Raw genomic sequence first — 14,429 nt, 5'->3', positions numbered from 1 at the left:
ATGAGATACTGGCAATGCCTCTGAGCTTAAGTATGCTGCTATTTTTTTTTTTTTCCTTATTTTGCAGCTATGAAAACTGTTTCTGTGTTTTTAAAATACAAATTCTGACTTCTGCTGGTTGTTTTTCATGGTTAATGTTTTATTTAGAAGTTATGGATGCATCTGTATTAGCAATATTCTTGGTAAAAAAAGCAACAAAACCTAACAAAACAACCAAAACCGTAAAAACAAGCTGTCAAAAGCCCAAAGGCGGAATCAGCTGCTTGCTGAGGATGAACCTGGAGGATGTAGCTGTCTGTCTAGAGGTTCTGTGGGATCGGGAATGTCGTGGAAGGGCAAGTTCAGCTCAGTTTACACCGATAGTTGGGAGGGCTGGGGCGCAGGAAGCGTTCCCACCAGCGGAGGGCAGCAGTGACCGCGCTGGGCTGGGCTGGGCGAGCCTGGATCCACAGCCGGGACTCCAGCAGAGTCCCTGCTCCTTTGGCATTGCATGTGAGAGTACAGATTGTTATGGAATTCTGTGCAGTTTGAGCTGGACTAGGAATCTGTTGATTTTTTGCACTTGTGATACAGATGCTAGAATAAGCTGGTTTAAAATACAGGGTGTTGATGTGCTTTGGCTTTATCAGATATTCATTGTTCTCTCTCTCTCACACATCAGGAGCCAGCAAAGCTGCAGTCTTTCAAAGTTACAAACAACTCAAGTTGATGGTTTCCAAAAGCCTATGAGGTTCATTAAGCCACCTTTCAGGAAATTTATTGGGAGACCTCAGCTGGTAAGCCTAAAAGTAGAAATAGTAGCTCCTGCACTGTTAATGTATAATTCATATTTTGCTGCATTGTCTGTGCTGATGTAAATTTAACAATCTATGGTGTCTTGCCCTTTTAAATTTTGAGTGAGGCTTTTTTATCTTCTGTCTGTGCACAACAATAAAACTACCCATAATTCCACAGTTCTAGTGCAAGAGTACTGTCTGGGTATTTTTTGAAGTAAAGATTAGTACATCTGAGCTTTGATACCAGTCCTTTTCTTTTCATAAAAGAAGTTTGTGTCCAGTATAATATTTCTTCCACATAATGGTGTAGTTACCTAGATGATAAAATAGAAGTTTTTGAGCAGATAATCTGAGCTAATGTTAAGTAGTTTGAGAAAAAGAATACTCTCCTGCATTTGAGTTGTCAGTGGTATGAAGGGAAGGCCTGAATCTTGTGTAGGTGGTACTGTTATTGAAACAGTGTTTCTTTTCTCTTCATTATCATAAGAGTTCTGAAAAGCACTTATTTTAAATAAAAATGAGCAGCAAATCACAGAAATAACAAGAACTATCTGAAAAATGTTCCTGAGGATGAAAGCTAAGTAATGGAATAACACATCTTGAATACTGCAGTTATGAAATGTAGTTTTGGACAAGTATTCTTTAGGCTCTCTTTGTGCCGTGTACTTCAATACTGAAGTGGGCAAGACAGTAACATTAGGTCCAGTGGAAATAAATTTGTCTTTTGTGGGAAGTTCCTTCTAAAGAATGGTAATCAATTCCAAGTGTTTGTGCTTGCTTAACCTGGGGAACTGGTGAGACCAGAAGAGCTTTTTTTAATGCATGCAGTATAATTCTAAACCACTATTTTTTCTTTCCGACATCTACAAAATAAGGAGGAGACTAACATAAGTTACCATTCTTCATACACTGTAACTAATACCCTATGGAGAGGGTTCCAGGAGCCCCTGAAACTTTTCTGAGGTCTATCAAAAGTCGCTTTCATGTAGTCAACTCTCAAATGTAGCTGCTTTGCAGATACAAAAGTGCCTCCTGCAGTGTAAAGGAACACAAGTTTTTAGTGATAAAAACTAGTACTTACTCATGACTGAGATTCAAGTCTCCCAAAGCAAGTAGTAATGGCTCATTAAGTAACTGCATTGGATCTGGCTGAGATGGAGTTAATTTTCCCATAGCAGCCCTCACAGTGCTGTGCTTTGCATTGGTGGCCAGAAAGGTGCTGGTAACAGCCAGTGTTTGGCTACTGCTGGGCAGGGCTCCACAGCATCACAGGTGCCTCTCCCACCTTTCCACCCCACACCCAACAGGCTGGGGGTGGTCAAGAACTTGGGAGGGGACATAGCCAGGACAGCTGACCCAAACTGACCATATGTCTGCTCAGCTAAGGGAAAGGAAATAATAATAATAATAATAATAATAATAATAATAATAATAATAATAATAGCTCAGAGAAAGGAAGGAGAGTGTGGGAGGTAATTGGTTGTTTGTGGCATTTGTCTTCTGGAGCAACCACTGTGTACTGAGACCTGAGAGATGGCTGGACATTGCCTGCTGGTGGGAAGTGGAGAAGAAATCTTACATTTTCCTTTGCTTCTGTGTGCTGTCTTTGCTTTTGCTTTATTCAGCTGCCTTTTTTCTTGAGCCATGTGGTTTTTTTAATTTTATTTTCTCACTCCCAGCCCTGCTGAGGAAGGGAATGGTAAAGCTGATTGATGGGTACCTGTTATCCAGCTAAGGTATAGCCACCACAGTAATACTGTAATTGTACAAATAAAAAGGAGGTTGGTTTGAAAAATACACTGAATTTTTGTTAAATGTGGTAAAGATTTGAATTTTCTTATTAATCGTGAACTTCAAATATGCAACTTTTAGGAAGTCCTGCAGTGCAGTAAGGAGTAATTCCTTTGGAACAACAGCAGCTGTGAAAGCACAGGTATTAAAAATGCAAGGCTTCCTAAAAAATGAATGGTCTTCATGGTCAGCCTTACAGAAGCTGGTTTGCAGACAAGTAGAAAAATCAAAAAACTTTAGTTAAAAAATGAAAATATAATATATGTAATGTTAATATTCAATAATTGAGGGTTGAGCTTAAACTTGAAAGAAACTTAGATACACAATTGTACCTTCCAGGCCTAAGTTTGATTGTAAGGATTGTCCATTTAGCCTTGTACCCTACTGACAAAACGAGGCTAGCTAAAGAGAGAAGTAGAAAATCAGAACAAGTATACATGTGTATTTCCTCTCCTCCCTTTTTTCCTCTGGCTTAAGAAGTTCCTAAAAAGTGGTTTGCTGTATCTTTGCATCAAGTAATTCTAATGTTCATCTTTCTGGGAATGTACTTTGGCCTGAAGAAGGGTGGGGATAGGGAGGGCTGTATCTGGTGTTAAGGCAAGCTTTGTTTTAATTCCTAGAGGTTTCTTTTGAGCTATAATGGGAAATTTTTCTGATTTTTTTTTCATCTTGCTGGATTCCCAGCTTAAAGGAAGAGTGTACTTCAGTTGGGAGCTTCCTAATTTAATTGTTGTATATAGAAAGTTAATTTGATTTTGTGGAGTCTTTTTCTTTTCTTAGAATAAGAAGGGAGCTGGGAAGTTCCTGTCTTCTTTTTGGAAAAGCCAGTTTGATCTCACTTAATAAAATCTTTCTTCCCCTCTTTTTGTTATCTGAATCCCTTCTTGTCAAGGCATTGCAAGAAGCTGGGTAGTTTACTTGTAGGCAGTAACAGTCTAAAAAAAAGAAAAAAGAGGGCTAACTTAAATCCTAGTTAAAAGTTATCTTGGATTCTAACATCATTCCACTACATTTATAGCCCACTCTCTCCCCACACCATTTTTAACAGTTTAGTTTATAACCAGAAAAATTTGGTAGTTTGTTAGAGGACATTCTGGGTGCAGCAAAGTAAACATTGGCATTTATTATTAAATGTTAGTATATATGAAATATTTCAGGAGAGTTCTCTTCTTAGGTTCTTCTTAAAATGTATTTCAAGCTGATGACATTTCTTTTATAAAAACGTAGAGTTCAACAGCAGTGGAATGCTTCTGTGATTATTCAAGAGTGGACCATAAACAAATTTATTTGATTGCTAAGAGTTCATTAGCATGTTCATTCTGTCTGCATAGCGGACTTTAATGTAATATATGCAAGTCTATGCCAATGCTTCTGTAAATATTGATGATCATATGCAATGATAGATGAGAATGGCATAATCTAGCTGTCATAGGGGAAGTTGGAAAAGAGCCAAAATGTGCAGGTAGGTCAGTGGCTGGAGGAGTGCTCTGTTTTAGGTAACCACAGCTGTTTGATTGCAGCTGTTCAGTGTGTTGATGCAACAATTTCAATACTATTTGTCTATGTGACTTGCTTTTGAAATTGTGCTTTTGTGGCAGTCAAGCAATTCTCAAATGCTCTCTTGAAATAAGAAGTTAAAAACAGCATTTTCTAAGGACCTCAGTGTGCTGCAGGTTGTTTGTTTGCTGTGGAGGTGTCTGTGCTACACTAACCTGTGATGGCCAGGAGGTGCAGAGTACCAGTCTTGTTGCCCTTTTTCCTGAGGCAAGCCCTGACTGCTGTAGCAGCCTGTGTGCTATACTTGATACCTGCAAGTTGAGGCATCTGTTCTGAGAGGGAGGGAGGGATGAAGGACCTTAACTGGGCTGTTAGCTGCTTAGATCTCTCCAAGAGGATGACATTCCAGAAGGGTGGTCTGGATCATCTTTAGCTTCTGTGGGCTCTGCTGTCCCTTCAGCCAGCCTGGAGTGCAGGCCCAATGCTCCTGTTACTCCTATTCCTTCAAAGAGTGTCATTGTGTCAAACACTACAAGACTGAAAGTGTTGCAATATTTGTTAGTATAACCTGAACACTTGTTTTTTCTTGAATAGTTTAATAACCTGATGCTATAACTGTTTTCCTACTAGAATTCTTACTATTCTTCAAGACCAAGTGACATTTACCCCCACAGACACGTTAGAGGACACCTTGAAAATGCAGGACCCATCAGAAGACATTTTAAGGTACCGATCAGCTTTTATCAGATGTTTGTTATATAAAATTGTGGTTGTTAACCTGTTAAGTTGGATAACTCAAGACACGCTTTTGAAGGTATTAAGTGCCATGAAAAATAGTGTCATCAAAGCCTAATTGTTTCTGTTGGAATAATGGGAGGCTTAGCTTTTAGTAGGTAAGAGGGCTGGCAGTGGATTGAGCAGGGTTATCCAGTGCTGTCTGCAGGCAGTTGAAATAAATAGGTTACTGCACAGTCAGGAATAATAATTGCAGGAATTACACAATGACTTGAAAACTCATCTATCCAAAACCCAAGCTGCTGAGCTTTTTTCCTTCACGTGACAGAAGCCTGAACTTTTTCCAAAGACTGGAAGAATGAGTTGTGTTACTTTCAAAACTGTTATTTTATTAACCTGTTCATGTAGGGATTTCTGGGGAAATAATATCTTGTGAATACCCTGGATACTGCTAGCTATTAAAAAAAAAAAAAAAAAAGGAAGAAGTGAGGATTTATTCTTGGGGCCTCAAGAGGGTAAAGAGATGGGCAACTGTGCTTCTTTCTCAGGTAGGGCAGTGGCCATTTAATGCCTTCTAATCATAAAATGTATCCTGGGTTCAGCAAAAAACCAAAATATTTCCTTTTCTGCTGAGAGTGGCATGCTATGTGTGGGTCCCGTTAGAGTTGATGTGAGAAAAGTAAAGCAACTTAAACTAATTTTCTACTTTGAAATTGCCCCTCCATTTTTATTATACATTCTTAAAACTAAAGTAATATGCAGAATAGATAGTCACCTTTTTGGTTTTTCAATAGTGAAGTAAAATTTTAATGGCTAGTTAGCTGTCATTTTTGGATGAAACTTTGAAAGGTGGGGAAGTGTAGATGTGGGGTGTGGGGTTTTTTCCCTTTTTTTCCCTACCCCTCCCCCCCATAAGAACTGTTGGATAAAAAGGCTTTCTTCAATTTAGGTGTGATTTGCCAGCCAACCTTGTCAGATAGTTAAGCTAACACCAACAAAAACTATTATTTTTATTCTGCTGCAGAAAGTCTTTTTCTAAGTTAAAAAGTTCCAAGTGTTCAAAGCCTGATACAAGTATTTCAACACCTAAGAAGATGAAGCCTTTATTCTGTATCCCGTGTATTGTCAGCCTCCAGGTGATGGAGAAATCTAGCACTCGTTGCTGGATCCCTGAGGCAGTGTTGGTAATTGATGCTCCTTTCATTTGCATCATTCTGCAGTTCTGCTGATTCTGCAAGCAGGAGAGTGTCCATTTAAGTTGTCACCTCACGTATATATGAGAATTGCAGTACCAGTGATCTGGCCCATGATGCTTTAATATTTATAGGGAAAATGGCATATGCATTTGTATTGCAGTTTGCTTATGTGTATAGCACTTTCATCATTGCCATGGAAACAGTGGTGTTGATTTGACTTAGTTTCTTTAAATTTTTACATTTAAATTCTTCTTACACAACACAGTTTTTTTTCTTGCTGTGTGGTTGGTTACATGTAGGTGACTTGACTATCTTCTATGCTCAGGACTTTCTTGGCTAATTATTTAAAACAACAACAACATATAAAGGAACAAAACCTCATCAAAAACCCCATATAGAATTTTATTTTCTGCTTTCATTTCTTTCTTCCCCTCTCCCCACCTCCCAAAAAAAAAAAATCAAGCCCCACACATATATTCTTTATATATAAAATGAGGGTATTTAAACTTAATAAGCAAAAAGTGATGACTACTAAGAGTCTGCATATGGTCTGCACTACATTAAACTTCTTGGGAAAAGAAAAAACTGCTGTTCTAAAATATCTCGTAAAGAATCTGGAGAAGTCTTACAGAATTTAAAAGGTCTTTTTTGTAATGACCCTTTACCTTGAATCACTAAGCTTCAAAGTAAATACAAAGTAGTCTTTAAAACTAAACTGCAATCACTACTTTAAAAAAGTCCGATGTATTATTGGCTGTGGTGGGTTCACCCCTGCCATCAGCTTAGCACCACACAGCTGCTGGTCTCCCTTCCTCTCCCAGCAGCATGAGATGGAAAAGTGCAAAAGAGCAAAAATGGGAGAACTCATGAGTTGAGATGAAGACAGTTTTAAGTGAAGAAAAAAGTGATGCAGTCACTCACCACCTGTGACCAGCTGACTGATGCCCAGCTGGTCCTCAAGCCATGGCTGGTTGCTCCAAAACCCCTTCCCTCAGTTTCTGTTGCTTAGGAGGAGATCATGTGGTATTGTAACATCCCTGTGCTCAGCTTGGGCCAGCTGTCCTGGTTGTGTCCCCTTCCAGCTTCTTGCCCACCCTGGTGTACTTGCTGAGCAGCAGAGTAAGGGAAGAGGAGAAAATGTTGGTGTTGTGCAGGTACTGCTGGGAATTAGCCAAAAGACTGGTATGTTACCAGTGCAATTTTAGTCACAAATCCAAAACACAGCACCATGCATGCTGCTGTGAAGAAAATTAAGTCCATCCCTGCCACACTCAGTGTAGCCATATATATTTGCTCATATACCCTTATTTTAGAACTTCAAGCTTCTTAGGGATTGTCATTAGCATCATTTATAAAGCAGTCCTAATGTAAAATTAGATGCCACTTTAGCAGACTCTTTCCTTATTTCTAGACCAGAAGTTAATGATGTTTGCCACATGCTTTAGATTATTTTGTTTTGCTATCAGCTGTGTGTGACTGAGGTGCCTCAATGCCAAATACATATATAACCTGTTAGCTTTGTCTTCAGCTGATGATTTTCTACATTAATATTACTTCTGTGTCCTTCCCTCCCCACTTACAGAACAAGTAGGTGCTTGAGTTAAAACCTCTGAGCTGTTTGTAAGGCAGTTTTCAATATCTTGCACCTTTTCCCCATCCCTTACTTGTTCTGGTCCTTTGTTTATTGTTATGCACTTACAGTGGCAGACCACCAAGTGTTCTTTCCAGTCACTGAAGGCAAAGGGAACCGTAGCAGGAGTGGGGAAATGGGAACTTTTAATGCTGTGTTCAGGGCATTGTTCCAGCATTAAAAGTGCCCTTCAGTTTTCCCTGTGATAGGCATATACTCATGTAATACAACCTAGTGCAAGGAAGTTCTTTGTGCCTGCCCTCTGATACTCTTCAGGAAAGTCATTGGCATTGAATAGGCTCTTGCAAGTGTCCTCCATCAGAGCAATTCTGGGGGAATGATGGGGCCAGCTTTTCACTTGTCTCCTGCAGAGTAGGTGAGTGAAATGATTTGGGAAATAAGAGAACCTCTCAATTTGCATAAAGAAACCGCTGTTCTCTACAGTTCTTTCTTTATTGTTCATCAGCCAAACAGTGGAAAACACAGTGGAAAAAGTGGTACTGCAGTTATTGCAACCTCAGAGCATGTGATTTTTCTTGAAGTGATCCCTACTCTGTCAAAAGGAGACAGATTTCACCAAAGGAATTTTGTCATGCTCAAGAAGGGCTATTTCTGTGACATATTTTGTTTTTTCCTACCTTTCAAATGTGTTTGTAAAAGATAAGAATTTTTATGGTCAGAAGGTTTTCTCTGGTTTTAGATGCAAACCTATTCTTTAAATTTGGAGTGGCTGTTGAAAAACTTAAAATGGCAGTCCTGGAAAACTATGGAAAATTATTAATCTAAAGATTTTTACTGCCTGTTTTATTGGAAATCTGAGTGCCTAGGTTAAAGTATTTTTCTAACTTTGGTGGCTGTGATCAGTGTTGATTTTTCTATGTCCCTTCTGTGTATTTACAATGCATTTCACCTTTAAGTCTTCTGATACCTCTGCAGCCTCTGTTCCTAGTCCCACACTAGGTTACTTTGCAATATTCCAGTGTGAAGGTATCAAAGGCATAGAGAATGCCTATGTCAGACATTAAAGCTCTAGGAAAAACATATGTACTGACTTGTGTTAGTGTGACTGTAGGCTCAATGTGTCCCTGCTGCAGACTTGGCATTGCTGAATTTGGTAGTGGTGGTGAGGTGTTGTCTGAAAGTTTTGTTCATGTAGTGTGCCTAATTAACAGTTTAAAAAAGTTAAAATGTTGTACAGTACATTTATTTTTTTTTCTACAAGGAAGATAATGTTAGATGTTTTAAACAGCAAGTGCAGTACAGCAGTTCTTTGAGCCATGTGGTCTGAGGAATGATACATGGACCTAAAGGAAGAGGGTGTGCACTTGTGAATGCTTGTTTCTGTCTTTGAGTACTGAAAGTTTTACATGTGTATAGCTGTAAATATGAACTTTTGAGTTTTGGTGCCCTCATTCTGCACATTTTTTTCTTCTTTTTCCCCCCCCAACAGAGCAACTTTGCAGATGGCCGTTTGCAATCCCATTATAAATCAGGCTTAGTGCAGAAGGGTTTATATATTCAGGCTAAGTACCAGCGGTTACGTTCTTTTGGTGTAAGGGGATTTGCCACTAATAAATTCAAAGATGGATTTTTGAGGAAAGAAAAGGTAAGTTACATTAATTTATTTTTCTCTAAGCTGTAAAATACGCATATTCATAAGATCCATTGAAATTTTAAAATCTCAATGGAATTACTTGTGTGGGATTTTCTGGGATATTGGCTCTTTGTACTTCACTGGCAAACTTGACTGTGCACTCCTGTTTCCTCCCTGTTTATTCTGTGGAAACTTGCTTTGGGTGAATCAAAGGTGCCCTCTAAGATTCTGTGGTTGCTTCTCTTTCAGTATTTTTTCCTTGAGCTCAGCTGATCACTCTTTCTACTGACAGGACCAGAAATTGTCCCTTTGTGGAACAAAATATTCTGTACTGTTAAATCTAAGAGAAGGATATTAATTTTTTTTTTAATACTTCTGTGTGCTTCTCCTTTTTATGTTAACATAATTATGTGCTTTTTAAAGTATGCACTGGGGCGCTACTCTGAACAAAACTTCCTGCACAATATAATGTCTGGTGTAAAATGGTTTGATAAGCTTAAACTGAAATAAGCACATCTGGTTTATGGTGTTTTGATTTGCAGAGTGTATGGGCCAACAATAATCTTGAACTGCTTTAGAACTTTTGAACCGTATAAAATGTTGCAGCTTTTGTGAGGATCAGTAGTTAAAACTAAGTAAATCCTTTATTAGAATTGATCAAAGTAGTAAGAAGTTACTTGTGACATCGGGGAATTGGATTAGATGACCTACACAGTTTACACAGGCCCTTTGCAGTTCTGTGCTCTGTGTGAGTTTTTGTTTTGTAACTCTGTGTCCATCCAGCTACAAGTAAATACACTTGAATAAATAAGCATTTGTAGTGGGATTAGAGTTTAGCTCTTGGAACACAGAAGCACCTTAAAGGATAGTTTCTTAGAGCTGTTTGCAAAACTCCTCAAGTTTACAGCCCAGTGAGCAGAAGAAAAAGCCCCCAAAACCCCTTAAGGAAACACATATGTAAAAACCAAACAAAAAAACCAACCAAATTAAAAAAAAAAACCCAACCATCTGAAAGAAAGCCAAGCACTTGAAACATGGTTAAGAGATCACTTGTTACTGAAGTATTTGGGCAAATATCTCTTATATTTGCATGGGTTCTGATAAGTATTATCTCTGAAGGCTAAATTGTATTGGAATTAGTGGAAAATCGAAAAAGAAAGATATTTCCCCCCCCCCCCCCCCAAAAAAATTATGACCTTGTAAAATGGATATAGAAATGTTACAATTTTGTTGCAGTAAGCTATTCCAAATAATTTCCAGTGTTCTTCTATAACTGACTGTTAATATTCTTGTCTGGAACCCATAAAGCACACTTAAAACATTTTGGATACGTGCTAGATATTATGATTTGAATCAGAGAATCATCAGTGAGGTGGTTTTTTGTTGTTTTTTTGTTTTTTGTTTTTTTTGTTTTTTTGTTTTGTTTATTTGTTTGTTTGTTTTTTTTAGGCCTGATGAATTTGAGTGTGTCTGAGTTAAAGTAAAATAAATCCTGAAGACTAAGTATGACAATCATTTTCTTAACAGCATACTATTTGCTGGTTGGCTAGTTCCTAAAAACCAAAACTGGTCCTGAAATTGTACCATTTTGCCTGTTGTAATGATAAAACTTGTCAAGTTCTGTTAAACAGGTCTCAGCATCTTTATTTCACTTTATTTCATTTGAAATAATAATGCTGCATATGTCTCTTCTAAGATACAATCTTCATAATTGTGCTGTTTGAATCCATAATTGAAAGAATCTTGCATTTTGCATACAGTACTTAGGAAGTTTGGGGGGGGAGGTTTCTGCTATTACAACTGACAGTAATGTTTTGGTTTTTTTTCTCTGTGTAGGGAAATCTAAATATTGCAACAGAAACCTGAACTGAGCTGAGATCCTGAAGTTGAAAGATAATACTGCAAAGGGAGCATCTGTTCGGTTTTTGACAACTTTCTCAAGACTTAAAATAGGATAAAGGAACTAACGCTGTAACTTTCTTGATTACAAAATAACTTTATTTTGAATGCTGCAGAACTTTTTTACAGTTTTAATAATTGCTTTTAAAGTACAGTATTCAAATGAGACATCGTGTTATGTACCTTTAGTTCTGTTTGCATACCAGTCTCAAGTAAGAAAGTCATTGAAGGGAGTCTTATTTGTTGAATACTTTTTCTCTAAGCATGATGTTACAGATGGAACTTGAGTTGTTATACCCAGAGGTTTATATGTTGAAAGTTTATTGCTAATGTAATAATAAAAAGAAAAAAAAAAAAAGTGCCTGAATTGTTTGGTAATAGCACATTAGCTCAGGATTTTCCAATTAATGACCTTTTAGGTTGTGCAATAGATTTTACACCTCTGTTCAGTTATTTCCATAAGACAGTATTTTGTATTACTTTGGACTAATAATATACACTTGGGTGTATATATGTTTGTAAATTGTTAGAATGTTGGGACAACTTTCAGCATTTGATTAAAATTAATGGTAACAGGCAGGTATGTAAAGTACTGTAGCAGTAGCTTATAACTGCACTGAAAGCATGCTTGGGTTTGTTAGAAGATTAGTTGGTCTGTATTCAAAATTATTCTATCTCATTATATTTTGGTGTATGAGATTCTTGACCAAGCCACATGTTCTCTAAACATTTTTGTCATAAATGATTTGGTAGTTTTGTGAATTCTAAAATTGGGGCCTGAAGTATTAAATTACAAGAAAAACAGAAAATGTAATTTTTTGAAAGCATGTCTTCTAACAAAGGAATTGTTCATAATTGAAACAGCTTTAAATGCAGATAGCTGGTGATTTTGTTCAGAATGATTCTCTGAAGTTTACTGAACTGCAGTATTGTTAGGCTATGTGCAAAACTCAAAATAGCCAGACCTGTTTCATAAGCAGCTATAAACAGTATTGTGTTTATTTCCTGTTTATAGCCTTTGCCTTAATTCATTATCTATAGTAGAGTTGTGTGTATGTATTGCAGATTGTTCAGACTTCTTACTGACAGTAAATTAAGGATGCATAGCACGTAGTCTTAAAAGATGTTCTTTTTCAAGAAAAAAGTTGTTCACAATACCCTCAATACATGCAGGCAGATGTATTTCCATATAGAATGCAGGCTAGTCTGTTGTGGCTGGTAGACCAGAATTCCAATTCTAGGTTGGAGGTATGTTCACAAAAAAGGAAATTTGATTTTTTGGGTGGAAAGCCAGGATGTGATTTCTGCATGCTTGTTTGTAATGTTTTTTTCCAAAATGCCTTCAGTAGAGAGACTGTTGGAAAATGTAGTTATGATTCAGAATATCTAAAATTATTGTGACTTGAGCTCTTCAGTTCATGGGTGTTCCGCTTAGTGTTCATAGGGAATAAGGCAGGAAGTGTGCAACATTCATTGATGTCATGGTCATTCAGTGATAACAGATGGTTTGTTTCTAAAACACAGGTTTTCGGTTTAAATAGCAATTATTAATTTAACTAGTTCTTCAGTGACTTTGATATGCATAGACAAAATGGGAAGTGGAAGGGAAGGAACTCGCTGGACAAACAGAGGTAGGCAACCTTCTGCAGATAAGAAAGTGGTTTTTTACTTAATGCTGTCAGTGATGAATCTGGCAGTCATCCTGTGTAGATTTACTGGGAGATAAAAATAAGGAACTGAAACAACATGTTAAATGAGTCAACCCAAAGCACATGTGGAGTAGCTGCAGTTCTGATCAGGCTGCTGGGAGTGCTGCACATGCCCTGCAGAGGGGAGCAGGTTTGCCCTGAAGCCCAGTCCTTCACACTGCTCTAATGTGCACTGTAGAAGATGTGAGAAGTGAAACCATATATGATACAGGACAAACTACTGAGGCTGTATTGTCTTATTCAACAGGATACTGCTGTGTCTGTAAGCTTCTTGCAGTGTTCTTATTAAATTCTGCAAGAGAACTCTTTGTTGAGCAAATGGGAAAAGTGGATACATGAAGAAACTTCTGTCATGGTAGTTTGGAAGTAATGCTGGAGTAGTCAGACTTCAGTCAGTTAATGCTGCTTTAACCTGGTTTCAACATATGACTGACTCCTGATTTTGTGCTTTATTTTATCTGGTCATGATTAGATCTCTAATTTGTTTTGCACTTTACAGCTGAGTGTTGTGTTTATTTCTACAACAACATATTGCAAAGAAGTTTGTGGGTTTTTGGCTTGTTTGCGGTCTTTGGTCCCTCCCACCCCTTGGTCCTAAGATGAATGTCATATGAAATGTAGTCACTGTTTCAGTTGGTTTATCTTTTGTATGATCCCATTTGCTCAAATCACATTCTTTACCGATAATTTTACTTAAATAATTTTGGATTCTGTTATGATAAAACCTCTCACATTCTAAAAAATGCACAGAGAAATAATGAATTAGGTGCTAGAAGCATCTACTCTGATACAAGACATTGCTATGTAGATTTATTTTTGTGAATTGCTGAGACTTGTGTGTATATACTCATATCCAATTCAGCTTCTTTATAGTTTTAGCACAGAAAATTCTGTTGTACTGGAACACAGTGTTTGGTTGAGGGCAATGCATTGAAGTTACTGTTTGGGTTGTGAAGGCACAAGAGAAATGGTTAAGTAGAAGAAAGGTCAATTTACTTGAATAACCTGGTGCCTTTTGGTATTGTGACTGCATTGTAGAAAACGTGCAAAGACTTAAGTACATTGCATTCTTTCTAGTGAGAGCATGGACTGATAACAGTTCTTGTTAAAATAACTGTTTACTTTAAATAGGTGTGTAAGCCTCTGTAGGAAAACAGTGACTCTTTCATTAGTAAAGTCTGTCACTTTGTACTGGAAGGGCAAGTTAAAAATGTGATTGTCTTAAGAGCTTTCTAGCTTTGTTTTATACTCTGAAAATACAAATGTGAATTGCCTTTGTTTTGTTTAGCTTGAAATGGCTGTTAAATGCTGTCATTTTCAGTTGCTCACATGTGAAATTTTGTTTTTAATTGCTATCGAAAATGCAATGGGTTTAATATGACTAGGGTCTTCCTTTTAAGTGTCTGAAATAGTGAGTTACTATGATGTTAGCATTTATATTGCTGATCCATTTAATTTCTGCATAAATTTATTAGAATACTTATTTTAAATTTGTGGTGATTGAATTCACAAGTGTAACAAAATTCTGGGGCTGGTAAGAAGCAACACATTGCAGGGTTTCTAAAAGCCTGCCTTAACTCTAATGATTACATGTTTGAAATC

At 37.4% G+C, this 14,429-nt stretch overlaps 1 protein-coding gene across 1 annotated transcript in view; it reads left to right on the top strand.

Moving 5' to 3' along the window:
* BCLAF3 (BCLAF1 and THRAP3 family member 3) overlaps positions 1-11,241 on the top strand; it is a 32,408-nt gene extending 21,167 nt beyond the window's left edge. Inside the window, exons 9-12 of the mRNA XM_056502152.1 lie at positions 662-776; positions 4,695-4,790; positions 9,076-9,231; positions 11,056-11,241. Coding sequence (XP_056358127.1) covers positions 662-776; positions 4,695-4,790; positions 9,076-9,231; positions 11,056-11,085 — 397 coding nt within the window. The 3' untranslated portion in view covers positions 11,086-11,241. The remainder of the gene's footprint in view (positions 1-661; positions 777-4,694; positions 4,791-9,075; positions 9,232-11,055) is intronic.
* The last annotated feature ends 3,188 nt before the right edge of the window (positions 11,242-14,429 follow it).

This window comes from Oenanthe melanoleuca, chromosome 1, assembly GCF_029582105.1.
Source record: "Oenanthe melanoleuca isolate GR-GAL-2019-014 chromosome 1, OMel1.0, whole genome shotgun sequence".
NCBI lineage: Eukaryota > Metazoa > Chordata > Aves > Passeriformes > Muscicapidae > Oenanthe > Oenanthe melanoleuca.
Note: the sequence above shows the minus strand (reverse complement) of the source record. Positions and strands in the feature narration are given on the sequence as shown.